Raw genomic sequence first — 26,503 nt, 5'->3', positions numbered from 1 at the left:
GCGGGGATGGGTTGTGGGGGAGGGGGGGAGACTGAGCCTCCTCCGGCTGGGTAGGGAGAGACGCAGCGCAGCCACCCCCGCCCGGCCTCTGCAGTTATGGTAAGTCGGTATGGCCTATCTCAAAAGCTGAGCCTGCAGCCCGCTTGTGCTTGCAGCCTTGGATGGCGGTACAAGGTGGGTGTATATGGGAGCTGAGCCTTTCTCCTGTCTTCACAGCCCTGCTCTGTGGTACAAAGCCTTGGCAGTACCCACGTGGGAGCTGAGCCTTCCTACTTTGTAGCCCTGAGCTGTCCTACAGGACTTTGGCAGGGCCTGTGTTGGAGCTGAGCCTTCCTAAACCTGCTTTCACAGCCCTGCTCTGTGGTACAGTCAGTACCTAGTGGGAAGGCAAGCCCTTGGTGTACTTGTCCGGTTGGCTCCATTCTGTTGTGTGGCTCTTTGCAGAGAACAGTTAATTCCCATATGGCATGTAAGGTTGTGCAGTGTTGGAGAGAGAAGAAAAAGTCTTGTGGGCTATAATCAGAGGTTAAGGAACTCCAGCTAAAGGTGTTGGGGTGGAGCTAGTGGGAAATGGCTTGTCTGCACAGTCTTGAAAGCCCTCAAAGTGCCTTCCCACTCGCTGAGCCGGACCGGTGGCAGCTACGATGCCCACGGGTCCAGTCCGTCTGTCCCGCGGCTCTGTCCTTGCTTAGCTCCCTGGAAAAGGACGCCTTAGCCCATGGCTCCACATGAAGGTACCTGTTGTTACAAGGGATCAATAAACGCTAACCCGACTATCCTTAGGGACCTTTGAAAGTCATTCTCATCCCGTGGACGATCATTCGCTTCTACCGAGAGACCGAGGCGGCCGCAGAGCGAGCTGCGTGCTGTCCCGGTGCTCCCGACGGGTACGGCGCGTGTTTTGCCGGCGGGAATGGTAAGCTGCCCCCCCTAGTCCCGACATGGGAAGCGGGTTCTGGAGCAGTTACACAAGCACCACCACATTCTCGTTGACAGCAGTCCGCTACCGGTGCGGCCGTGGGAAGCGGAAGCGGTGGGAGCCAGCGGGTGGGCCGAACCATCGAGCTTGGTTGAGGGGGAAAGTGGACTGTACCACTGCGGCTGTGCTCCGGGGGTGGTAAAAGGGCTCGTGTGCACGTGTGGCGGGAGGACCAGTCCAACAAGAGCGACGGCGGAGGTTGGCGGGTGGGGGACCAGACCGTACCAAGGGCTCGGTTCGCTTCGGGTCGCGGGTGAGCGGGACAGGACGAACCGTCCCCGGGGCCTCTGGTCGCGCGTGGAAAGGCCATACCAATGCTTAAACAGAGGAAAAAGCAGGCTGTATCAACACTGTTCTAAAGCAGCGGGGGTGAAAGGAACCGGTTCCTGCCGCACGGGGAGGGGCACTCGGCTGGTCGCACGGCAGCGAGGAACGAAGCCACCCCAGTGCTAATCGTACAGCGTCACAATGGCTGGAGGGCACACCCCCCCCCTTCTCAGTGCTGCTAGTGGGGGCAGCCGGCGCGCTGAAGCGGGGCGGTCCGGATCATACCACGGCGGACCGTGGGGGGGGGTAGGTGTGAGGTGGGCCGAAGCCGTGCCAATCAGCGCGCGGACCGAGCCGTACCACGGGGCGCGGGGAGGGGAGGGGAGGGAGCGGCCTGTGCGCCAGGAGCCGTCTGGCGGCGCGCGGGCTCTCGCGTCTCTCCGCGCGGGACAGGTCGAGCTCCAGTTCCAGCCCCGACCAGGGCCCCGCCGCCGCCGCGCCGCGATCGTCGCTACCGCCGCCGCCTTCTCCCCCGCCTCCCTTCTCCCGCCCCTTCTCGCTCCTTCCCGTCCCCCCGGCCCGGTGTGTGGGAGGCGCCGGGCCCGCTCGGAAGAACGCCGACGCGCTCAATGCCGAGGGTGAGGGGGCCGCGCTGGGGAGGAGCTGGGGTGAGGGGGGGTTGGGGTGAGGAAAGGCCCGCGGGAGGCTGCAGCTCCGGCCCCTGGCGCTGCAGAGAGAGGCCTGTGGCGACCCCCTCCGCGGCTCCTTGGGGGGAATTTGAGGAGGCCCTCCGGCCTGTGGGGTTGGACTTGGGGGGGACCTTCCTGGCCTAGAGAGTTTCTGTGGGCCCCTGCGGTCGGTTTGTGTATGTGTGTTTGGGGGGGGGGGGGAGCATCTTTTGTGCTCTGGCGGTGTCGCCTGGGCTGCAGGTCTGGTTTAGGGGGGGTCATTGTTGGTTTAGGACGCTCTCTGGTCTGAGGAACTGGTTCGGGGGGGGGGAGGGTTTTTTGGGAGGGTTTCTTGGCCTATGGGGCTTGTTTGGGGAATCCTTCTGGGCCTTCGGAGCTCCCTCGGCCCTTCGGAGCTTGCTGGCTTGCGGGGTCCCTGTTCTTCTTTGGGGCTGGTTTTGGAGGGTCCCTTCCGCTCGTGGGGTTGGACTGGTAAGAGGGACCCCCATGGCCGGTAGGTTCGAGAACAGCTGCATTGTGAGGTGTCCTTTCTACCTTGCGAGGCTGGCTTTGGAGGGTCCTCCCCTCACCTGTGGGCAGAGGGCGACTCAGTGCCCACTCCCCAGGTCGCTGTAGCTGGTTTGTGCGGGTCCCCCCTCAGCTGTGGGGCTGGGATGAGTGAACCCCAAAGAAATGGTTATAGGGAGAGAGTCTGTTGTGTAGCCGAGCTTGAGGGGGATGTTCAAAAGGGGAGGTCATTGCCTGTAGGATTGCAGCAGTGGGGGATAAGGAGTCTGCAGAGGGGTTGGTGTGGGTGACTTGGGGCGGGGGGGTTGTGCCTTGCTTGTACCTGATGTAGAGAGAATTTGAGGGGAAGGAGTGTCACTTATTCCTGTGTATCTATGGAAAAGTTTAACAAGGATGTTTTAGGGGAAGAGGGGCCCTGCCTTGTGTTTTTGGACTGGAGAAGGTCTGCAAAGGGTCAAGACTTTTTTTTTTTTTTTTTTTTTTTCCCCTAGGATTTGGGCTGGAAAAATGGAGGGGAAAGGCTGGGAGCAATGTTGGTGGGGGAAGCTGAGTCTTTCTCAGACTGGCTGGGGGCACGTGGAGCTGGAAAGGAAGGGTGTCCAGGATGTGGTGGTTTTCCTGGGGTTTGAGTGGGGGCAGGGTTGTAAATGCTGAGGCTAATTTGTGTGGAGGGCTGCCCTGTGGGATCTGGAGCTGCTGGGGCTGGAAGTGGGGAGTTGGTGAAGTCTGTCCTGGACAGGGCAATGGCTGAAGAGAAAACTGATGGTGCTGAGAGTGACCTGCAGGATGGCCTGAGGCAGGGAGGGCTGTGCTTACTGGGAATGACTGTGGTTTGCTGCTTAGGCTGTGCTTTGGTGGGTGAGGAACCTGAGTCCCTGAGAGCTGGAGGTTTGGGATGTGGAGCATGGGTGAGGTTGCAAGTTGGGAGGTGTTACGGGACACGGGTGACGGTGAAGCAGCCTCCACTCAGCCATGGTTCCTCGTAGTTCCTGGGTATGATTAGTCATGATCTGCTTTTTTCTCTCGGGGCAGATGTGTGCTTGTTGGTTTCAGTGTGAGGAGGAGTAAGGCAGAAAGTTGGCTTTGAAAGGCTACTGTAAAAATGGAAACTCGCTTCAAAACTCCTAAAATGAACCAGGGAGGGTCTGACTCAGAACTGCAGTTAGTATTTAAAGGAGGAAAAAAAAAAAAAAAGAGGAAAAAACCCACCACTAACAGCAGCCAGAAAACTCTATCTCCTTATGACTCAATGTGTAGAACTAAGATTTAATAACTCAACTCTTGGAAAGGAAAGATCAGTTGGAGTTAAAGTAGGAGAACAGATCTGCATACATATGGATGCACAGAGAGGAATGTCAGGCTTGCATGGGCTCTAGCTGTGATGTTTTTCCATGCATAACGTAGGTGGTTGACTTCAGGTGGAATTTCCTGCACCCATCCATGGTTTTGTTCCACACAACAGAACTCAGATGCTTTTTCTCTATCAGAGCAGGGCTGAACTGTGATCACAGCTCCTGCTGCTGGACTTTGCCCCGTGGTGGAATGCTGTGGTGGTTAACTGTTGTGAGGCCTGGGAGGGAGAGCTGGGAGCTGCATGGCTCTCGGAAAGACATAACCCTGTCCTCCCTTTAAGGAAGATGATCCACAGCTAAAAACGTAGCTCTTGAGATACTGAAGTGCAAGCAGAGAATCTTGTACATGGTGTAAATTGTGTATTTTGATAGTATCTTGGGAGAAGAAAATGTGTTGTCGGCAATGCACTGTTGCTGAGCAAGCTCTATGTTGCCTCTTGGATTGGTTTGACAGCTCCTTTGCCTGTTAAAGACTTGGAGATTTAAACCAGCTCTGTCTAAATGTTGAAAAATAGCCTTAATGGCTTGAGAATCTAGGCTAAAAGTTGTTCTTTTTGATGCATGTGAATTGCAGGGCACTGAGTCAGGCTGGTATCTGGCTGATGCATATCATAGGAGTATAAAATCCCTTTAGAGTGGCTATTGACTTTGGCATCATCTCATGGCTCATCTTGCTAATTGTGAAGGGGTAAAGGAGTCTGAAATCTTATTTTTTTCAGGTGTAACAGTTGAGACACTGAGTTCTGTCTCTATTCAGGTTACTGTTAGGTGTTTCTTTTTGTTACTACTTGTTTCATTCTGTTCTGTACTAAAAAAGTTAAATTCTTTGTGGTCGCTTACACTGAAAGTCGAACCCTGCTCCAAATAATGAACTGTGTGGATGTTAACAATGGAGACTTTGTGGAGGGGCAGTGAAATTTATCAGTGAGCTTCAGTTTCAGTTGTCAGACTGAATTTAACTGCCACAGGAGCAGGGGAAAAGGAGCCAACTCTCCAGTAAGTCATTTTTCCGGCAGAGGTAAATTGCAAATTCAAAGTGAGATGAGGAAGATGCAAGTAATTCAACTCTGTAACTTCACAGAGTAATATCCCTGTGGCTGCCTGATTTAAAAGTGCTTTTAAGTCCTGCTTGGCTTGTTAATGGCTTTTTGGTGGGTTGTTTTATGGGCTTTTTGATGCTTCATCTTGAAGTGTGAGAATATTTAGCCTGAGTTGTTGGGATGCTGATGATCTATCAGGACTCTGTTGTCAATGACCCACAGTTGCTACAGGGTGATGATGATGTTTACCCTGGAGAAGAGAAGGCTCCAGGGAGACCTTAGAGCAGACTTATAGTAATTGAAGGGGGTTAGATGAGAGCTGGAGGGGAACTTTTGACAAAGGCACGGAGTGACAGGGTGAGGGCTTCAAACTGGAAGAAGCTGGCTTGAGATGAGACATTAGGAAGCAATTCTTCCCCATGGGGGTGGTGAGGCGCTGGAACAGGTTGGCCGTGGAAGCTGTTGAGGCTCCAAGGCTGGCAGTGTTCAAAGCCAGGTTGGATGGGGCCTTGAGCAAGCTGGGCTGGTAGGAGGTGTCCCTGCCCATGGCAGGGTGTTTGGAACTAGATGATCTTTAAAGTCCCTTCCAACCCAAACCAGTCTATGATGATCTCTGTGTATCAAGGCCTGTGGTGGTTGCAGTGGTTTGACCTCACCCAAATTTAGGGGCGGCAGCTGAACTTTTACTCAACTTCAAGTTTTGCTGCAGGATTGTTCTCTCCGAGTAGTCTCGCACAGCACATTTGACAATTCTTACTGTTTCCTGAGGTGTCACTTTGAGGTTGAGCCTTCTTTAACCTGGGCTGTGTTGGGTGTTTTGTTTTTTTTTTTTTTTTTTTTCTCTCCTTTGCTAAGACAGATCTCTATCTGCTGCTGTGAGTTTTACAGCCTGGGACGGAGTGACTGGGTTAGTGCAAAAGGAAACGAATGAGTCACCCACAGAACTTGTCAGCAGGCTGGGAGGGAGCTCCTCAGCGGGGGTGGATAGGGTGGAACATGAAAAGTTTTGACCTCACCCCTCTCTAGGCACGTGTCGCTCTGAGCCAGCTTCCTTCAGAAGAATTTTTTCCAAGAATGTCAGTTCCAGGGTTGCTTTTCTCTGCACTAGGAGGGTATATTTTAGAAAAGGTGGTTGTTTGGGTTCTTGCTGACGTAGTTCCACTGGTTTAAGGCTCCTTTTGGAGGTCTTGGTGAATTCTTTCCCTTGAGAAACACCTTGTGCTCCAGGCAGAACAGGACATTTTGATAGTGTGTGTACAGAACGTGGGTCATTATTTTTGGGGCAGTGCGGGAAGGGGAGGTGAAATGTGACATACACAGAGTGGCAGGAAAAGCTTGGCTGGGCTGCAGTGTCCTGCAAGGGTGGTGGTTTACGGGATCAGGCTGTGCACTCCGGTGTTGATCTCACATGTAAAACCTGCAAACTGCAGGAATGAGGCTTTAGAGAAGGGGAACCACAGAAAAAATTCAGCAGCTCATGACCTAACTTGGTTAACATCGAATTTGGATTCCCACTTAAAGGAACAAAATGAGTTGAGATGGTTGGAAAACACTGGTTTTCAAAACACTGAAGTATTCTTTTAATACCACCTGACAAATTAGCAGGCTCTGCTGTGCATCCTGTGTACGGAGTTATTTGGAAAGGTGATCCAAGTGACCTTTCCAAAGGTTTCCCTCTTGAAATCTCTGGAGGCTGCAGCTGTTGCAGGCTGTTTCCTTGTCTCAGTGTAGCTAAGGGCAGGACTTTTCCCAGTGTGTTTTGAAGGAGGTGGTGGAACCAGGCATTCTTTAACAAGCTTATCACTTGGTTTGCATTAGACTTGTCTCCCTGAGCTTGTGGAGGCTCAGTGCAGAAGAACCAGCAACATGTGAAGTATCTAATTCAGGAGTCAACAGAGCAACAGACAGGGCAGCCACTGGAGATGAGTGGTGTAGAGATGTTGGATTTTTTACTTAAGATAATCTCAGAAGCTTCTACCAAGTCAGGAATTTATTTAGCTGTTCTCCCTCAGAAGCACAGAATCAGATTGGAAAAGGCCTTTAAGGTCAAGTCCAACCATTAACTTAGCACAGCTTAAACCTGAGCTCTGAGAGAAAAACCAGAGTTCTGTGACTGCCAGGAAAGCTCAAAGTTGCCATTGCTGTGTCCCTCTTGAATAGCCTTTTCTTGTGTGCAGAAAGCATGGCTACCACCAACACTATGCTCTTAATTAATTAATCACCCTGATTGATCTGAACTAGTTGATGAAGCTGTCCCTTGCTTACTTTTTAAGCGTATTCCTTCATGTTTGTAGTATGTTGAAAGCCATTTTTCTCCAGCTGGCCTCATTAGGCTTTATCAAGCTCTTGGCGTGTGGCCGGGTGAGAGGTGGGGAGCTCACAGTGCTCTTAGTTGTAGCTTAAATTAGTCCTGGCTGTGGGTGCAGCGACTGTCACAGCTCACTGAACTTGCTTGTATAGATAGGCATCTTGATTGATGATTATTCCCTCAAAATTAAGTTGGACAACACCAGGAGCTGCCTTCTAAGCATATCTGGTAGTTACTGCTGTGTTTGTCCTCCTGCCTCTGCCTTTTCTCCTCCTCAGATTCCTGATGGAGCTGTTGTGCCTCACTCCCAGCGGCCACGTGTCCTCCTGCTCCCTTTCTGAGGCCAGCCACATAAAACATGTTGTAATTTCTTGGTCTCTCTCCATGTTCTATCTCACTTTGAGTATAAAAAGTTGAAGGGTAATTGGCTGAAAAATGATGTTTTATGTTGTGCAGAGACCTGGTGACTCTTTATTGTCGTCGGTTTGATGGTGCTTGGTTCTCTTGGGGTTTTGAAGTGCAGATTTGCTTCCTAACACAGGGAGAAAGAAATTGGAAAGGATTTACTTGGGGAGATCAGAAGTAGTAGGCAATGGGGGCTTTCCTGGTTTTCATTTTCTTAATTAGAAGCCTGGTTTTTCTTTTTGAACTTTAGCTTAGTTGGAAGGCATTAGAGGAAGGGATACATGTCAGGAACCAAACTGGTAAAGGTAGGGCCGTGTGCTATGTAAACTTCTTATCCTTCTGGAAATAATTTTTCAGACTTAAATACAGTGCTTTACATTTTTAATCACTCCTTAGCTATTAGCTAATTAAATACTTCAGTAATACTCCTTTGGGGAGGGTAAGGTGGTGTCATTCCTGTTCTGCAGATGAGTTGATCTTTTGAAAGCAGCTTGGCCAAGGTCAGACCACAAGTGGCTGCAGATCTGAGAGCAGGACATGCTTTGGTAGCTCCCCCTGCCATGCTTAATTCATTGGAACATGTCATCTCCATGTGTCCTCTCTTAATGACTTGCTAACTTGCTTTTACAAAAGACTTTTAAAATAATTGGGTAGAAATTCTCTCTTTGATTTGCTGGAGGGAGGAGAAGTGTAACCATAATGACCTGATTTGATGCATCTTGCAGTGCAAATAGCACCAGATGAGGCTCCTTCAACCAAATGATTGGTGCTGAAAAGAAAAATGTTTGAAGGAGCTGTTTAACTATGATGCAATAAGTCTTCCCCTCATGACAGTGTTCTTTGTAATGCTGTCAGTTTCTGGGACTTTGGATCCGGGTTTTGATCTATGCCAAGAGCTGCTGGCTACTGACTTCATTTACATGGCCTTTGGGGAGACCATCTTGCAGCTTTACAGTGTTTGAAGTGGGCTACAGGAGAGCTGGAGAGGGACATTGTACAAAAGCAGGATGAGGGGTGATGGCTTCAGGCTGGAAGAAGCTGGATTGAGATAAGACATTAAGAAGAAATTCTTCCCCATCAGGGTGCTGAGGCACTAGAACAGGTTGCCCAAAGAAGTTGTGGAGGCTCCAATCCTGGCAGTGTTGAAAACCAAGCTGGATGGGACCTTGAGCAAGTTGGGCTGGTAGGAGGTGTCCCTGCCCATGGCAGGGTGGTTGGAACTAGATGATTTTAAGGTCTTTTCCAACCTAAAACCCATTCTATAACTCTATGACCTTGTTAGGTCCTCAAAAGTTAGTTTTGAAACTGTTCCTGCAATGTAAGTGTGCAGGTCACTCTCAAGGCCATGTCAGATGGTGGGGTCTGTGTTCAAGTTGGGGAAAGTAAGGCCAGTTTTGGCTTTGAATAAAGCCTTTCTTGCACCAAGTTTTACAGTTGTTGGGCACATGTGGATGCTGTAACTTGAGTCCTTCTGTTCCTGGAATACCATTGCTGTAGCAGACTGTAATACATTTTAAGAACTCCTTTGCTTTGAGGTTGGGTGGTATACATGTGAGAGTTGTGACAAATGTGGAAGAATTGGCAAGTGTAAGGACTTGAGCATGATGTGTTTAGATGGGACTCTTCCATCTGGGGTGAGACTCATTCCTGTAGTCATTACACTAATCAAATATTCCAGCATTCATTTTTGAAATTTGTATTTCAGTCACTCAGAGCAAGAACTGCGTTAGGGTCAGGGGAGGTTATTGAAAACATCTTTGTTCTTGCCTCTGGCAACCTAATTAATATAGTATTTTGGCACTGAGAGCTGTTCTTTAAGAAAATAATTGCTGTTCTTGGGGTGATTTTTGACTTTGTGTCAGTGAAAAAGGTAATTTTGTAGTACTTAATTTGCCTGTTTTAAAGTGAGGATCTCATTAAAACGCTGAGTGCACCAGAAGTTTCGGGGTGTGAACTTCCACATGTGTGTGTTTCTCCCTAATGGTGTTCACTTGAGTGTGGCCCTGTTGACCTTTCAGCTTGAGCTGCAGGATTGTGACTGCTGGCTGCTAGTTTGGATTTTGTTCAAATGATTTAAAACCTCCTCCTCAGAGAAGTGTCAGTTGTGATTCTTGGGCTTCATGCTTTTTAATGAGTGAGAAGCCACACTGCTTATTTTGTATTTCAGCGTTAAATGAGTTGAACTAGTTTAGGTTAACTCCATTTCCATCCCCCTGAACTTCACGGTACAATTCCATTGTTCCATCTCTTGCTGAAACATCAACATTTTGAATTCTGTGTCTTGGCCGCTGCTCTCTTAATGCCCTGCTCTGTAACTGCAGATGAAAATGAGAACAACTGAAAGTTATCACTGCAAAATGACCCTTTGGGTGCTTTGGAAATGGGTAACTTCTGGAGAGAATACAAGGGAGAGCTCAAGGGAGACTGAGGATGATGAGGGGACTGGAACGTTTGTCTTACTGAGGAAAGGGTGAGAGACCTGGGGCTGTTTAGCTTGGAGAAGAGAAGGGTGAGAGGAGATCTTATTAATGCTTACAGATATCTCAAGGATTGGTGCCAGTCTCTTTTCACTGATGCCCTGTGATAGGACCAAGGGGTAATGGGCACAAACTGGAATCCAGGAAGTTCCACCTCAACATGAGGAGAAACTTCTTTGCTGTGAGGGTGCTGGAGCCCTGAAGCAGGCTGCCCAGAGAGGTTGTGGAGTCTCCTTCTCCTTAGACTCTGAAAACCTGCCTGGATGTATTCCTGTGTGTGAGCTGCCCCGGGTGATCCTCTTTGGCAGGGGGAATTTGGACTGGATGATCTCCAGAGGTCCCTTCCAACCCCTACCATTCTATTATATCTCTATACTTCTGTTGGGAGTTTGATACAACCAGGTTGATGGAATTTATCTGCTAGCAGAAGCTTGGCTATACAGCAGTTTGGTTGCACTCCCATTTCTGCTCCTATGGCTTATTTGGTTCAGAAAACAAAGCCATACCAACAGTGCATTTACATATTTGGGCTCAAACCAAACAGGCATGGCTGTACCAACAGCCACTTTGAAACATGTACTTAGCTTTGTGCTATTTTCTCCTCTTCTAGAACCACCTGGTTGGGTGGGAGGGGTTGTGGAGAGCACAGAAAGGTTTCCTTGTTCTCTGTTCTGGTGCCTGGCTGCCAAGAACAGTGCTGTGTCACTGGGCCTGAGTGTGCTCAGAGCTGGAGGAACATTTGGGTTTACAACTGTTGGGACTCCACTAAAGACTGAGTTGTGCTTGTGTAGTCTAATTAGAGTTTTTCTGAAGGGGTTAATAATTGGTATTTCTGGAAGTAGAAGTGATTCTGCCCCTCTGGTCTGGAGTGCTGTGTCCAGCTCTGGGGCCCCCAGCAAAAGAAGGACATGGACCTGCTGGTGCAGGTCTGGAGGAGGCCACAAAGATGATCAGAGGGCTGGAGCACCTTTGCTGTGAGGACAGGCTGGGAGAGTTTGGGCTGTTGAACCTGGAGAAAACTCCAGTGGCCCCTTAGAGCTGCATTTCAGTATCTGAAGGGGACCTACAGGAAGGCTGGGGAGAGACTGTTTAGGAAGGTCTTGTAGTGGTAGGGTGAAGGGCAATGGTTTGAAACTGGAGCAGGGCAGATTTAGGTTGGACATCAGGGGAAATTCTTCACAATGAGGATAGTGAAACACTGGAACAGGTTGCCCAGAGGGTTGGTTGATGCCCCATCCCTGGAGACATTGAAGGTCAGGCTTGATGTCACCCTGAGCAAACAGGTCTAGTTGAAGATGGCAGGGCTTTGGAACTAGATTGATCTTTAAGGTCCCTTCCAACCCAACCCATTCTGTGATTTTTCTGGTCCCTTCCAGCCTGGTGCATGCTGTTTGTGTGAGCCCCTCTGACGTGCTGTGTTTTCCTTCTCTTTAGGTGTTCTGTTGGAATATACGTCGCATATTTATGGCGATTCTGAGCGTGAGGGCAGACTTCTGCCAGGCCCAGCACAGCATCCTGGCTGACAAGTGAGCTGAGTGCAGGGGCTTCTACGTGCCATAATTCTTTTGCCTTGAAGACTCCAGACACAGTGAACCCACTCAAATATATGGGATATCTTCTGCACATTGGAAGCATATTCCTTTTACTGACTCTAGCAAAACTAAGCGTCAAGAAAACAAAGTGGAGAGAAAATCTGCCCTTACTTTTTTTGCCTCACCAGTGCCTAAATGTAGAGCAGGCTGCCTAGTCTTGCATGTAGTCAGAGCTGTTGGAGTCTGAAGGATACCACCTGCAGTAATTGAGGCTGAAGTTGAGTTCAAGAGGATTCTGAAGCAAACCTGCTTTTCTAGAAGCAAATTCTTCAAGGAACAAACACGTCAAAGCAAGCTCTGATCAATCCCAGGCATTTTAGTGGTCTTTTTTTAATGTTTTCTGCTGTGAAACGTTTCCAAGGTTATTGATTTTTTTTTTTTCCCCTTTTTTCTTTTTTTTTTTCTGTTTTCTTTTGGGCCCCTCACACATTTTTCTTTGCCATTATGAACCGTCCAGCCCCCGTGGAAATTACTTACGAGAATATGCGTTTCCTGATCACTCACAACCCAACCAATGCAACCCTCAGCAAGTTCATAGAGGTAAGGCAGTCAAACATCCTGGGATCATCCTTCCTTCCTTATGTGCTCCTCATTTCTCTGGCAGTTCTGAGCAGTCATCCTTCACACCGGCTGCTCAGTGCTGTGCCTTTATGTAACAGGAAGCTTGAGGTGTTTTTAGCTTTTGATACATCACTCAGGTTCTCTTGACAATATGAGAAGTGTATCCACTGGTTGCTTTATCCAAAGTTCTGCATTTCTGTGATTGATGAGCTTCCAATTTGGAACAGACACCCCTCTTCCCTTTTTGTTCTGGTTTCTGAAGGGCTGCATGTTCATAGAATCATAGAATGGTTTGGGTTGGAAAGGACCTTGTAGATCATCCAGTTCCAACCCCCTGCCATGGGCAGGGACACCTCCTACTAGACCAGGTACCTCAGAGCCCCATCCAACTTGGCTTTCAACACTTCCAGGCTTGGAGCCTCCACAACTTCCCTGAACAACCTGTTCTAGTGCCTCAGCACCGTGATAGGGAAGAATTTCTTCCTAATGTCTCATCTCAAGCCAGCTTCTTCCAGTTTGAAGCCATCACCCCTCATCCTGTCACTCCATGGCTTTGTCAAAAGTTCCTCTCCAGCTCTCCTGTAGACCCCTTCAAATCCTGGAAGGCTGCTCTAAGGTTTCCTTGGAGCTTTCTCCTCTCCAGGCTCAATGACCCCAACTCTCTCAGCCTGCCCTCACAGAAGAGGTGTTCCAGCCCTGTGATCATCTTTGTGGTCACCTCTGGACCCTCTTTAACAGGTTCATGCCCTTGGAGGCTCCAGAGCTGACCCCAGCACTGCAGGTGGGGTCTCAGCAGAGTGGGGCAGAGGAGCACAATCTTCTCCTTCCCCCTGCTGCCCATCTAAATGTTATTTTTTTCATTGGATCGTTTAGTGCTTCCAATATATTAATCCATTGCTCATCTTCTGGGCTTTTAAAGGAGCAGCTCACAGAACTGGAGCTGCTTCCTGACCTTTCTTCTCCCTTGAGAAGGATTAAGTGCAATACTTGAGCTGATGTTTTAGTTCGCACGCTGCCCTGCCAATCCCAGAACTGTCAGGGATTTCAGGTGCCAGAATTTATCCCTGAAAACTGACATTGCCTGGATTGAGCTGTGGGAAGAGTCAGCTGTGAGGGGCAGTGGGTCACCCCACTCCTGACATTATAAGATCTTAAATACAGCCAAATTTAATACTTAGTTTTCTGGGAGAGCAGCAGATGGGCTCAGCAGAGGAGCAGCAGCAGAGTGTATTTCTGCATTCTGCTCCAAACATGCTGGCTCTTTGTGGCCTTCTGTCTTCCATCTAGAGGACTTTTATCTTGCATATGCAGAGCTTTTCAATTCCAGAGAGATCCTGTCATCTGATACTGATGTCTGGGGCTATTAACAGAGTCCCATCATTTAGCAGTGTGCTCTTCAGTGTGAGTCTTCTCTGTGCTTAATTTTGCCTGAAAGCCACATTCTTTTGGTATTTATATATATATATATATATATATATATTTAAACAAACCCCATATATATTATAAATATCTACACATATATATAAAGGGTAGGTGTCAGGAGGATGGGATCAGCTTTTTTTTCAGTGTTGCCCAGTGACAGGACAAGGGGCAGTGGGCACAAACTTGGCCATAAGAAATTCCATCCAAACATGAGGAGGAACTTTAATTTAAGGGTGATGGAGTACTGGAGTATGCTGCCTAGAGATGTGGTGCAGTCTCCTTCTCTGGAGACATTCAAAACCCACCTGGATGTGTTCCTGTGTGACCTTCTCTAGGTGAACCTGCCTTGGCAGGGGGTTGGACTTGATGATCTGCAGAGGTCCTTTCCAAACCCTACCTTACCATGCTGTGGTATTTTCCCCCTCCTCCTCCCTGTGTTGTGTGTTGTGTTCCTTGTTCAGGAGTCTTGACTCTGGAACAGAAAAATGATTGCTAATTATTAGAAGCTGGAGTGTTTCAGTGCAAACATGAGAGGAAATTCTGCTTGCTGTATGAACCATCAAAGTGAACTGGAGCAGCTTTTGTTTGATCTTCTGATTATTTATCTAGCACAATGTGCTACTTATAGTTCATTACAAGGAAGCTGGAGTATGGTGGGGTGTGTGTTCTGTTCCTCCCTGCCTCAAAATGTCAACACTGGATGAAGCAAACTGTTCCAGGCTTCTATTTAAAGAGAAGAAGAAGCTGCTTGGAGTATATAAGCAGCTATTTTAATTTTTCTCTCTTATATGCAATTTTTATTCCACCTTGGCATTTCCTCAGTGAAGAGGAATTCAAAAGTGGTTCAGGTTTATTCCTGTCACTTGTAACCCTTGGCCTAACACAGGCCATAAACCCTCCTGTCTGCCTTGGCCCTTGCTCTCCTTCACTGTGGAGTCACCTTGGAGCTGGGCCATAGTTGTGGTACCACTAACACTTGAGGTTCTGGCCTGGAACGCCTCTCCTAGGAGGAGAGGCTGAGAGACCTGGGGCTGTTTAGTCTGGAGAAGAGAAGACAGAGGAGATCTTCTCAATGTTTATAAATACCTGAAGGGTGGGTGTCAAAAAGAAGGTGCCAGTCTCTTTTTGTGATGCCCAGTGACAGGACAAGGGGCGGTGGATACAAACTGGAACCCAGGAAGTTCCACCTCAACGTGAGGAGAAACTTCTTTGCTGTGAGGGTGCTGGAGCCCTGGAGCAGGCTGCTCAGAGAGGTTGTGGAGTCTCCTTCTCCATCCCTGGAAATTTTCAAAACCCTCCTGGATGTGTTCTATTGTGGCCTGCCCCAGGTGCTCCTGCTCTGGCAGGGGGTTTGGACTGGATGATCTCCAGAGGTCCCTTCCAACCCCTGATATTTTATGATTGTGTAGCTGATGAGAAAGTTCTCCAATTCTTCACTCTGGTGGTGTGCTCATGTCTTTCCTGTTTTCTTTAAGGAGCTGAAGAAGTATGGAGTGAGAACCTTGGTGCGAGTTTGTGATGCCACTTACGATAAAGCCCCTATCGAAAAAGAAGGAATCCAGGTTCTAGTGAGTTGCCTTTAAAACTGAAAAATTACATGTCTGGGAGTGGTGGGGATGGTCCTCACATGTTGGGCAAGAGCTTGTGGCTCTTTCAGATGGGCCAAAACCAATCTGATGCTCCCCAGCATCAGGTAAAGCTGGTTTGGAGAATCCCCCCCGTGGAAGGTACTTGCTGATTGATTGCTGTTGCCCAAGCACTTCAGTTGGGATAGAAATGGCTGTTCCTGGGATTCTGCATTGGTTGAGATATTTTGGTGTTCTTTTAGTGACTCATTTGGTATTAATCCAAATGTTCAGTCCTTGGGATTCCTATAACTTGGTTTGGTCCTTTCCTCTAGCTACAGCACTTCTTAGCTTTGCCACTGACCTTCCCAGGAGGAAGATAAAACTCCCTTCTCTCAAAACTGCCACCTTTTGACACATTGATGGAGACTTAGAGGCCACAGGAGGATATTGATCCATTGCACATCACTTCAAAATGGCTGCTGCTGGTTCCCCTGATCATCAGGTGGAATTCCTTCACTGCTCCTCGTGGCTCACGTTATGCAATGACTGTCTGAGGAGATTGTCTGGTACTGCTCTGTGTTTCAGGGGAGGTTTTTTTAAGAGGTGTGTGCTCACTCTAAGCTTGCAGGCAGTATTTTTCCAGGCAATACTTGTGAATTATTATACTGTGTCAGATATAATCAGTTTATTTTATTGGAGTGAGTAATACCCTGTTGTGAGGCCAGCAACTGCATCTTCCCTTCTTGTTACAGGTAGTCAGTCTTCTATTGCTTCTTGATTTTTTTTTTTTTTTTTTTTTTTTTTTTTTATGGTTCAGGCAGAGGAAAACTTCTGCAGTTTTCCATTAGGAGGAAAAAAACCAAAACAAAGCAAAACAAGTTGTATCCTGGCATAGCTGTGAAAACTCCACGTACAGGTCAGTCAGGTTCTTGGCTTCTAGCCCTGGTAAGCATTTACTCCAGTTCCAGGCAGCCATGTGTGCCTCAGTGTTGCTGGAAAAAGCAGTCATTACAGGGCTAGCAGTGCTCCTAGGGCTGTACTCTGGAAGAGTATTTTTGTTCACTCTGGAGCTGTCTTGGACTTGAACATCACAGTGTTTGCAGGCACGCTGCTGTGAAACCTCTGCCTGCCATCCTCCCAGGGTTGCCAGAGAATGGAAGGATTAAAGTTCTGATGTAGAAGCCCTCAGAGCTCTGATGTAAGCTGGGGCTGCAGAGATGTGAGCAAAAATCCACCTTTTCCAGCTGGGGCTTAAGAGTAATTCTGTGTTTCTGTGCCAGAACAGAGACTGGAGTTCTTCCTGGAAGTCTTAGGGCAGTGTTGCTGGTGAGACTCAGCTGACCTTGCCTCCACCTTCTCCAGCCCAAGCCCAGGCCCTCAGGGCAGCTACATGTTCTGGGGAGTTCTCTGGAGTCTGTGCTTCCCAAATAGTTGGGGGATTTTTGGTTCTCAAGAAACTTGGAGCAGTTGCTGTTGGCTAGCTTTGAGCTGAAAGCAGGTTTTTTGAGGAAGCTGTTGTAGAAAGTGGAAACGGTGTTTCCACCAGCTCTGCTGAGCAGAGTTCTTTGGGTAACACGTGACAGAGCCTTGTGTCTGTACTCACTGGCCTCAGCTGAGGAGCCTCTCCACATTTGGTATCTGCCACTTCTTGCTGTCCCTCTGCTGCAGAAGGCAAAACAGGAGCATAAACCCACCAGGCATCTGTGGAGGGTGACAGAAAGCAGGAGATGACATAAAAGATTTGCTGCTAATGCCATCAGTGATCCTGATCATCCCAGTCATGAGGTTGTCTTAATAGTTTACTGCAGTGCAGTAGTGTTGTGCTGGTTGAGATAAGCTTAACTAGTTCCCAACGTGACCACCTCCTGCGTAGCTTTTCCTTCCTGTGAGCTTTCCCTAGCAGAGCCTTGTGGCTCTTCAGAGCTGGTATTGAATTACCATCTGGCTGAGAAAATAACACGTCACTATTTAAAGCTAATATTTGCTTGCAAAGATAACACTGAGATTAAAAACACTGCCTGAGAGAGATTAGTGTCTATTTTAAAGCTGTTGAGGTCAAAAGCATAGAGTGAAGCCCCTGAAAAGGAGAGCAAAGCCTGCTCTCCTGCTGTGCTCTACAGGCTGGTGTGCTGGTGAGAGATGGGCAGAATGTGGCAGCTACAGAGTTGCTCTGGCAGATGGCAGAGTGAGAAAGTAGAGAATTAGATGTTCCATGGTTGCAGTAGTACTATTGCATGTGTGTGTTTATCAACAGAGATTAAATCCAGGAGACAGGAGGAGGGGATGGGTTGGGTTTCTGGGGGCTCCCTGCAGTTCCTACAGCTCTGCTCATGTGTGAGGTCTGGTGACACACAAATGGTGCAGCAAAAAAAAAAAACAGGCAGGGTTTATTTTTTTGCAAGTATTTTTTTTTTCCCACTGGCTGACAGCCAAGGAAGCTGCAGTGGTTTGGTTCATCTTCAGGTTCTCAGACACATTTCATTGTTCTCCTTCTATCAGTTCTTTGTTTCCTCTTCATCCTTGGACCAGACTTTCTTTATTCTCTGTGCCCTCCAAAGTGGCCACCACCTGAACAGCAGCAGGCAGCCAGGAGTGCCCATGACTGAGATGGTTGCCATCTGGTGTTTATTGCATCTCCCTGGGCTTGGTGTTGAAGGTGGTGGGACAGCTTTATGCTGGGGCTGCAGCCTCATGCCAGTAGATACCAACAGTTCTGGGAGTGTTTTGCTGCCCTAACTTCAGTGTGAGTTGTACCTGGGTTTTGAAGAAAGGTCTTGATCATCCTTGAAGTCCTCTCACTGCTTCTTGGTCATCCTTGAAGTCCTCTCACTGCTTCTTGGTCATCCTTGAAGTCCTCTCACTGCTTCTTGGTCATCCTTGAAGTCCTCTCACTGCTTCTTGGTCATCCTTGAAGTCCTCTCACTGCTTCTTGGTCATCCTTGAAGTCCTCTCACTGCTTCTTGGTCATCCTTGAAGTCCTCTCACTGCTTCTTGGTCATCCTTGAAGTCCTCTCACTGCTTCTTGGTCATCCTTGAAGTCCTCTCACTGCTTCTTGGTCATCCTTGAAGTCCTCTCACTGCTTCTTGGTCATCCTTGAAGTCCTCTCACTGCTTCTTGGTCATCCTTGAAGTCCTCTCACTGCTTCTTGGTCGTCTCAGGCCTGCAGCCCCTGAGCACTTCTGCTGAGCAAGGCTGCTCTAGAAGAAGGGTGAAGAAGAACCACCACCCTTGCCAGCTGCTGCAGGGTGGCACAGAAGAGCTTTATTTTCTGTTTGTGCAGTCTTGGTGCATCATCCTGCTTGTTAATGACTGCTTTGGTCCTGGAGCTTAGCAATTTGTTTTCTATCCTGTCTGACAGGAACTTGGAGGTGGTGCTGGCAGAACTCATAATCAGGGGGAAGAAAAAACCTGCCAAACTTTGCTGGAATTAACTCCTGTAGTCCCTGAATTGTTCTTGTTCCTCACTCTGGGCAGTGTCCCATGCATTTTATCAGCACTGATGGAGTTTCAGTGGTGTTCCTTTCCTGTGAAGGTGATACGTGGTGGGCACATGATGATGGGGATTAATTCAGGCCAGCACAAGAGCTGGGTGGTGGATGTGATGGTTAACCTGTGAGCTAAAGCACTGTAGTAGCCTCCTGTATTTGGGTTGAGGGAAATAATTTAGCTTAATGTGAAACTAGGACACAGAACTGCTGTGTAAATCCTGCTCTTTTCTAAAGAAAGCATCTTGCAGTGGGCAATGCCTCTTCCCTTGGCAGCCCCTGCATCTCATCTGGGACAGTGGTTGACATTAGGCCTCAAATGCTGTAGCAAGCAGCAAGTGCTTGGGTAGGAAATCTCCTAAAAGCCTTTTCTTAGAGAGAAGGAGTTTGACTTTATGCTTTTGTTTCTATAGCTTTGTATTTTGCTGCTTTGTCCCAGGTATTTGCAAGTTCCCATTTGCTTTCAAGTTCTCTGCACTCTTCAGACTTTGTGTTTTTTACTCACATATCCAATCATTTCAGTAACTGAAAGCTTTTGAGGGTTTGTAGTTCCAAGACAAATTTCCACCTTGCAGCTTTAAGTGCTGACATGTTTCACAAGGCTTTCCTGGGCTGAGGTCTGTGCTAAGCTCATTCAGGAGGTGTTAGGGAAGCAATAAAGGCTTTGCAAAATGAAAAGTTGGGATTTTTACCTTTTTGGTTGTGCTTGTGCAGAGTTTCCAAGTACTTCTTTCAGGCTTCAAAGGCTCTTACTTTATCTGCTCTCTAGTTTTCTCTGCCAAGTGTAAAGTGAGACTCAGGACAGCCACTCTGCTGATTCAGATGCTTCAGTTGTGTGACTATGTTAACCTGTTCTCAAAGTCCTGCATGAAGACAGGGAGGGAAAAAGAGGACTTCTCTCAAAGCCTCTTATTTGGAGAGGGGGTTGAATAATAAACTCTGGTTCTGAATCTCTTCTAAATGCTTTGCAGTTGTCTAAAGTGTACCAAGTGTAATTTTTTCCCTTACACCTGGGAGTGTTCTTCCTACAGCACTCCCTGGGGGCTGAGAAGATTATAAAGCATGTGGTGTTGTGTTTGGTCCTGAAATGTAGGACATGAAGTTCTCTACTTAGCACAAGTTCCAGGAGAGAGCCCTCAGGAAAATGGGAAGCTTCTCACGTGTGGTTTTGATTGACAGCCACATTGATGATTTTAAATGTGGCCTAGGTAGCTTAAGTGTTGGCTGCCCCTTTACTAGACAGAGATTCATAGAATGGATTGAGTTGGAAGGGAACTTTTAATTCCAACCCCCTGCCATGGGCAGGAACACCTCCCACCAGCCGAGGTTGCTCAAGGTCTTATCCAGCCTGGCCTTGAACTCATCTCCAGGGAGGAGGCATTCACATTCTCCCTGGGCAGCCTGTCCCAGTGTCTCCCCACCCTTACTTCAGATTCATCCAGATCAGTGCAGGTTCCTGTGTAGATCAGAAGGTTCCCAGCTGCTGGCTTCTGCGTGAGCTGAAGGATGATCTTGATCCCAGCCAGGGCAATGCCCCACACCATGGGGCCTGAAATTGCACCAAGGGAGGTTTAGGTCAGGTGTTAGGAACAATTTCTTTGCTGCAAGAGTGGTCAGGGATTGGAAGAAGCTGCCCAGGGAGGTAGGTGGTGGAGTCCCCATGCCTGGAGGGGTTCAAGAAACCTGTGGGCATGGCAGGCAATTTTAACTTTCTCACTGGATTCCTGGCAGCTGGACAAAGTGATCCATTTGAGTTGTTCTTAAAATACCTTCTCTGCTGATCTCCTTCTAATTGTTATGAAGCAGCTTCTCCTCTGTACAGAGTCTGCAGTACAAATGGTATTTTAAAAGGTTGGCACAAGAACAGTCTACAGAGTTCTCATCTTTCAGATGTTTATTTGAGAAGGCTATTGATTTTTACATATTTTTAATAAAACAACATTTCAAGGGCAGCTATTTCTCTACCCATTCCATACTCCAAAGGAGTTAGTGGAGGGTTTTAATCGAAATGGTATTGAAAAGTGCAATTAAATGATTGTTAAACATTTAGTTTCGCATTATGGTATTGACTCAAACTTCTCTGCAACCTGAAAAATACCCACAGAAGTGCTGGTGTGACACCTGTTTCTTGCTAAACACAACAATTTCCCTCTTTCAGTCGTTGTTACCTTGATTATGGATTCCAGAAGGGCTTGGACAGGCTTGGGGGGGGGCCCCAAGCCAAACTCATGAAGTTTGACAAGGCCAAGGCCAAGGTCCTGCCCCTGGGTTGGGGCAATCCCAAGCACAAATGCAGGCTGGGTGAGGAGAGGCTTGAAAGCAGTCTGGAGGAGAAGGACATGGGGGTGTCAGCTGATGAAAAAATCAGCATGAGCCAGCAATGGTCACTGGCAGCCCAGAAGCCAGCTGTGTCCTGGGCTGCACCAAAAGCAGGGAGAGCAGCAGGGCAGGGAGGGGATTCTGCCCTTCTGCTCTGCTGAGACCACACCTGCAGCACTGCCTCCTGTTTTGGGGCCCTCATTGTAAGAGGGACATGGAAATATTGGAGAGGGTCCAGAGGAGGCCACAGAGATGATCAGAGGATTGGAGCACCTCCTCTGTGGCTGAGAGAGTTGGGGCTGTTCAGCCTGGGGGAGACCTTAGAGCAGCCTTCGGTACCTGAAGGGGGCCCACAGGAGAGCTGGGGAGGGACTTTCGACAAGGGCTTGGAGTGATAGGATGAGGGGGAATAAATGGAAGCTTAAGGAGGGGAGATTTAGACTGGATATTAGAAAGAAATTCTCTAGTGTGAGGGTGGGGAGACACTGGAACAGGTCGCCCAGGGAGGCTGTGGATGCTCCCTCCCTGGAGGTGTTCAAGGCCAGGCTGGATGAGACCTTGAGCACCCTGGGCTGGTGGGAGGTGTCTCTGCCCATGGCAGGGGGTTTGGAACTGGATGAGCTTTGAGGTCCCTTCCAACCCAACCCATTCTATGAAAATCCATGTAGCTAATGTCTTTTTTTTCTCTCCTTCCAAGGACTGGCCCTTTGATGATGGAGCACCACCTCCCAATCAGATAGTTGATGACTGGCTAAACCTGCTGAAAACCAAATTCCGTGAAGAGCCTGGAAGCTGCGTGGCTGTGCACTGTGTTGCAGGGTTGGGAAGGTCAGTACCCACCAGCTGCTTCTCTACTGCATTTCCAGTTAGCTTCTTTGTGTGGGAGGTAGGTCATGGAAGGTGCTAAGCAAATGCCAATTTCTCTCTTTTCTCCCAAATAACACTTCAGCAGCGACAAATTTGTGTTGTTAAAGCGAGAGAGTCTTGGCTTCAGCTTAAAAATCTTCATTCATTTCATAATTGATCAAGGATGAGAGATTGTTCAGAACACTTCTGTCAGTCATGAACCACAGCAGCAGTTAGAGAAGTTACTCATCTGCAAGTACATTTCTTCCTATGAAAACAATAACATCTCTGGTGCTTCTTGACAGCTGCTATAGAAATACAGAAGTTCTGAGGCTGTGCACTTTGGGGGTTTTAATTTCCTCCCATTTTCCACTGGTATTCTGTGCTAATAACAAAAAAAAAAAGGGGGGGCATTTGGCAAAACCAGTTCAGTTCCTGTCTTACTCTGAAGTGGCATCACTTCAGTTTCAGGAAGAGCTTGTGTTCCTGGCTCACATGCAAATTGTTTCTCTCCTCACCACTCCAAATATAACTTCCTTCTTTGAGAGGAGCTTCCTTTCAAGATGGAATAATCAAGAGTGATTTGGGAAGGCTAAATGCTGCCTGCATATTCCCAAATGTAATCCCTGGGTGTTATGTTTATCCAGTGGGCTAGGAGGGAAATGGAACTGAAGTGTGAGTGTTCTTCCAGTGACCATCCAGTGTGGATAGGAATGAGTGGGGAAGGAAGGTGGCTTAAAGAAGAAAATAAGTAAGCCCAGAGCTGGAGTGCCTCAAGTTCTTCACCTCTAGAGAAGAAGAGATGGGGAAATAAGGAGGTTGAAGGGGAAACAGCCAATATTTAAGGCCACAGGAGCCCAGAACCCCAAGGCAATTAACATTTGCTTATCCATTTCTGCTCTGTTGTTATCTGAGGAGCACCTTTAGGAAGGTGGCCATGTGGAGCTCTCCTGTTTCTTGCTTAATGTCAGGCCAAAGGGTAGTAGAAGCCTCTCATCCTCTGTGTGTCACACAAACTGCTGCTGTGTGTCTGCTCCTTACAGAATGACCTTTTTGCTGTTCTGAGACTGCTGCTGGCAGAGGGGAGAGCAAGAGCTTGACAGATTTTGCTTTAATCTGGAAAACTGTCTGCAGAAGGGAATTGAGCTCCAACTGCACTAAAAAGAGACAGCTTGTTTTTTTTGTGTGTGTGTTGTTGTTGAAGTGACTTTTGAAGGTTCAAATTGTTTCCTTTTGGAAAGTGAAAGATTCTGTTGCTGCAGGTGCAGTGGGGCAGTAGGAACTCCTTTCTCCTGAGGGATGTTTGTTTAGCCAGCAGTACAACTTCTCCACTTGCCAGCACCTGTTTAACCCTTTGCTCCTCTGCTGCCAGAGGGGCCTGATGCAACTCTGTATGTTTGGTGGGGTGAAGATCAGTCCAGGGAAGTCAGTGTGTGCTGTGATACGTAGAATTGTTTAGGTTGGAAGAGACCTTTGAGATCATCCAGTCCAGCCATTAACTCAATGCTACCAAGTCTGCTGCTAAACCATGGCCCTCAGCACCATTTCTACACTGCTTTGGAGCCCCTCCAGGGATGGGGACTCCACCCCTGCCTTGGGCAGCCTGGTGCAGGGCTTGACAACACTTTGGGGCAAGAAGTTGTTCCTCATGTCCGACCTAAACCACCCCTGGTACAACTTTGAGACCGTTTCCTCTTGTCCTCTCACTTGTTCCTTGGGAGAAGAGACCAAGCCCCAGCTGGCTCCAACCTCCTTTCAGAGGAGTTGTAGAGAGCCAGAAGGTTGTCCCTCAAACTCCTTCTCTCCAGGCTAAACAAGTCCACTTCCTTCAGCTACTCCTCACCAGCGCTGTTCTCCAGACCCTTCCCCAGCTTTGTTGCCCTTTTCCATCCCCTCAATGTCCTCCTTGGAGTGAGGGGCCCAAAACTGAAGTCAGGATTCAAGGTGTGGCCTCACCAGTGCTGACTACGGGGGAGCACTTCTCTAAATCTCCAAGTCATCTGCTCAGTGTTTTCCCAGAGCTCTCTCTGTACAGCTAAACACACACAGTGTCCTAAGAAGCAAAAGGCATGAAGGAGATATCACACACTTAAGCAAAGCAGAAAATTAAGTTATAGTGAAATGAGTAAGTATAAAAAATCTGGAATTACTATTTCATGCCCAAAACACTGAGGAGCTATTGATTGTCTGTGTGTGCAGACAGCAGGAGAAATTTTACATCAGATACTCAGCAGGCAAATACCTTTCTGTAGATAATGCTTAAATACTTCAGCTATCTGCTTATAGATTAATTTGATGGATTTTGAAGGGGTTCAATATATTGTTCTGTAGATCTTCCTTTTAAATATTGATTTCTCCTTTAGGGCTCCTGTACTGGTTGCACTTGCTCTCATTGAATGTGGAATGAAGTACGAGGATGCAGTTCAGTTTATAAGGCAGTAAGTGAAATTTTCCCGTTCTGCAGAGGTCTCTTGCTTTCTGTGGTGGTTGAGCAGCGTGTCTGCAGCACAGCCTGGGAGATTAGTTTGCTGGTTGCTGTATCCTGACAGTAATGGTCATGGCCTTGATGTTAATGCTGAGGTTTGTGCCCTTTCCTCTTTAGAGATGAGGATTAAAAGGGTTGTTTTCTTTATTTTTCTCTTTAATTCATAGAACAATAGAGTCACAGACTAGTTTAGGTCAGAAGAGACCTTTAAAGCTTCTTCTAGTCCAACCCACCCCCACTGAACAGGGACATCTTCAGCTGGAGCAGGTTGCTCAGAGCCCCAAACAACCTAACTTGGAATGGTTCCAGGAATGGGGCATCTCCTGCCTCTCTGGACAGCCTGGGCCAGGCTCTCACTACCCTCATGCTAAACAATTCCTTCCTTCTCTCCAGTCTGAATCTCCCTCCTGATGGTGGTTCAAACCATCACCCCTTGTCCTGTCACAACAGACCCTGCTCAAAAGTCTGTCCCCAGCTTCCTTATCATCCCCTTTACTGAAATCAGAATTGTTTGGGTTGAAAAGGACCTTAAAGATCATCCAGTTCCAACCTCCTCCCTGACATGGACACCTCCTACTACACCTACTAGATCAGGATGCTCAAGGCCCCATCCAACCTGGCTTTCAACACTGTCAGGCTTGGAGCCCAACTTTTCTGGCCACTGAAATCTGAGTTGTTGACCTAAAACTGAAACATTTTGAACATGAAAGTCAAAAAAATATCTAGGCTGGGGCTGTAGAAATCGTGGATCAATTGAACAGGAACTAATTGCTCCTAATTAAAAATAAATAATAAAAAAAAGAGAATTCTAGTGAAACTGGGCCCCCAAAGCAGAATTTGTACAGCAAGTAGGTGAGCACCAGCACCCCTCTGGGCACTGTGGGTGGCTGTCACCCACCCAGGAAATGTCAACAAAACCCCCTCCCCCCATCTGGAAAATAACACAAGTGATGAGACTGCAGAGCTCTGTTGGTTTAGTGATAAGATCAGATCTTGAAATGAAGCCCAGCAGGTAAGATTATGTTGGATGAGCTTTGCCAAGAAAGCAATTCATCCCTTAAAGGATTCCCAGGGTCTTCAGTTATCTTTGTAAACTGTCAACAGAGTTCTCTGAAATTTTTTTTCTTTCTTAAATTCATTTTCTTCCCCCCTCTTCTCCTCCTTTTTTTTTTCTATCCTGAGAAGTTCTTTTCTGAGAGCCTCTTAGATATTTGTATCTGAATGTCAAGGTCTTACTTAGCTAACGTATAATAAGCAGCACATGCATCTGCATGGAAAGGGTGACCTTGATGTTCAATGTTTGCTGCTGGCAGTGGAAAATAAACTTCCCCCAATCCAAGAAAGCCTTCTGAGATCTGCTAACTTGGATTTTTGATTGGAATATTGGCACGTAGGCACCAAACCCTCTCGAGTGTCCGTGGAGATAGAACCGAGCAGCAAACGCTGCTCGAAAAAAGCTTTGCAACCAGGACTGCAATGTAGGTGGTGATGGAAGTGGTGAAGTGGTGGCTTTTTTTAAATTATTTTTTTTTTCCATTGATATTAGCCTTCCTTTTTCTTTGTTTTTAGGAAGAGGAGGGGAGCTTTCAATTCCAAACAGCTGCTTTACCTTGAGAAATACCGACCTAAGATGCGATTACGCTTCAAAGATGCCAACGGTCACTGCTGTGTTCAATAAAAAAACAAAACAAAACCAAACCCCCCCACACAAAAAAAACCCCAAAACAATAATAAATCTCAGACGAAGGCAGAAGTTTAGCATGGGCTGTTTTCTGGACTCTTGGCACCTGGAAATGTGAATCTGGAATCAAAACCTACGTCATCGAATTAGCGGTGGAGTCAGTGCTCCTTCAACCTCTGTCTTAATGGTGGTGATGATTTGAAAGGAGGAGGGGGAAAAGATGAAATAAAAATGTATTAAAAAGCAAACAAACACGATAATTGAGAAACATTTCAGTGAAGGATTTGTTTTCTCCTTTTAGCTGCAGCTCGAGCGCCTGCAAGGAGAAAAAAAAATCAGTTTCTGAACCTTCTGTATTTTTAACTTTTTAAGAAAAGAAATAAAGTAAATTTTATGTCTTAAGGAAAACCAGCAGAGCATTGGATTGTGCAGAAACTATTTTCTTGATTGGAGGAAAGTACCCCACAGTTAGGGCCTGAATTCTTATGAGACTCTTCAGTGGAGTTGCCTTTTTGGTTT

The 26,503-nt window shown here is 47.5% G+C and overlaps 1 protein-coding gene across 1 annotated transcript; it reads left to right on the top strand.

The window, feature by feature from the left end:
* The first annotated feature begins 1,792 nt into the window (after window positions 1-1,792).
* Window positions 1,793-26,391, top strand: PTP4A2 (protein tyrosine phosphatase 4A2). The gene is made up of 6 exons (XM_054395494.1): window positions 1,793-1,884; window positions 11,459-12,156; window positions 15,075-15,167; window positions 21,670-21,800; window positions 24,182-24,256; window positions 25,873-26,391. The coding sequence occupies exons 2-6, from the start codon at window positions 12,061-12,063 to the stop codon at window positions 25,979-25,981; spliced, it is 504 nt and encodes a 167-aa protein (XP_054251469.1). The 5' UTR covers window positions 1,793-1,884; window positions 11,459-12,060; the 3' UTR covers window positions 25,982-26,391.
* The last annotated feature ends 112 nt before the right edge of the window (window positions 26,392-26,503 follow it).

The sequence above is a fragment of the Indicator indicator genome, chromosome 33, assembly GCF_027791375.1.
Source record: "Indicator indicator isolate 239-I01 chromosome 33, UM_Iind_1.1, whole genome shotgun sequence".
Taxonomy (NCBI): domain Eukaryota; kingdom Metazoa; phylum Chordata; class Aves; order Piciformes; family Indicatoridae; genus Indicator; species Indicator indicator.
This window is presented reverse-complemented; position numbering and strand designations above follow the sequence as displayed.

Bases quoted from the DNA above. Each gene is read 5' to 3' on its own strand.
- PTP4A2 (XM_054395494.1), top strand. From the start codon at position 12,061: ATGAACCGTCCAGCCCCCGTGGAAATTACTTACGAGAATATGCGTTTC. The intron at 12,157-15,074 runs GTAAGGCAGTCA...GTTTTCTTTAAG, and splicing joins CCCTCAGCAAGTTCATAGAG to GAGCTGAAGAAGTATGGAGT. The intron at 21,801-24,181 runs GTCAGTACCCAC...TTTCTCCTTTAG, and splicing joins TGTGTTGCAGGGTTGGGAAG to GGCTCCTGTACTGGTTGCAC.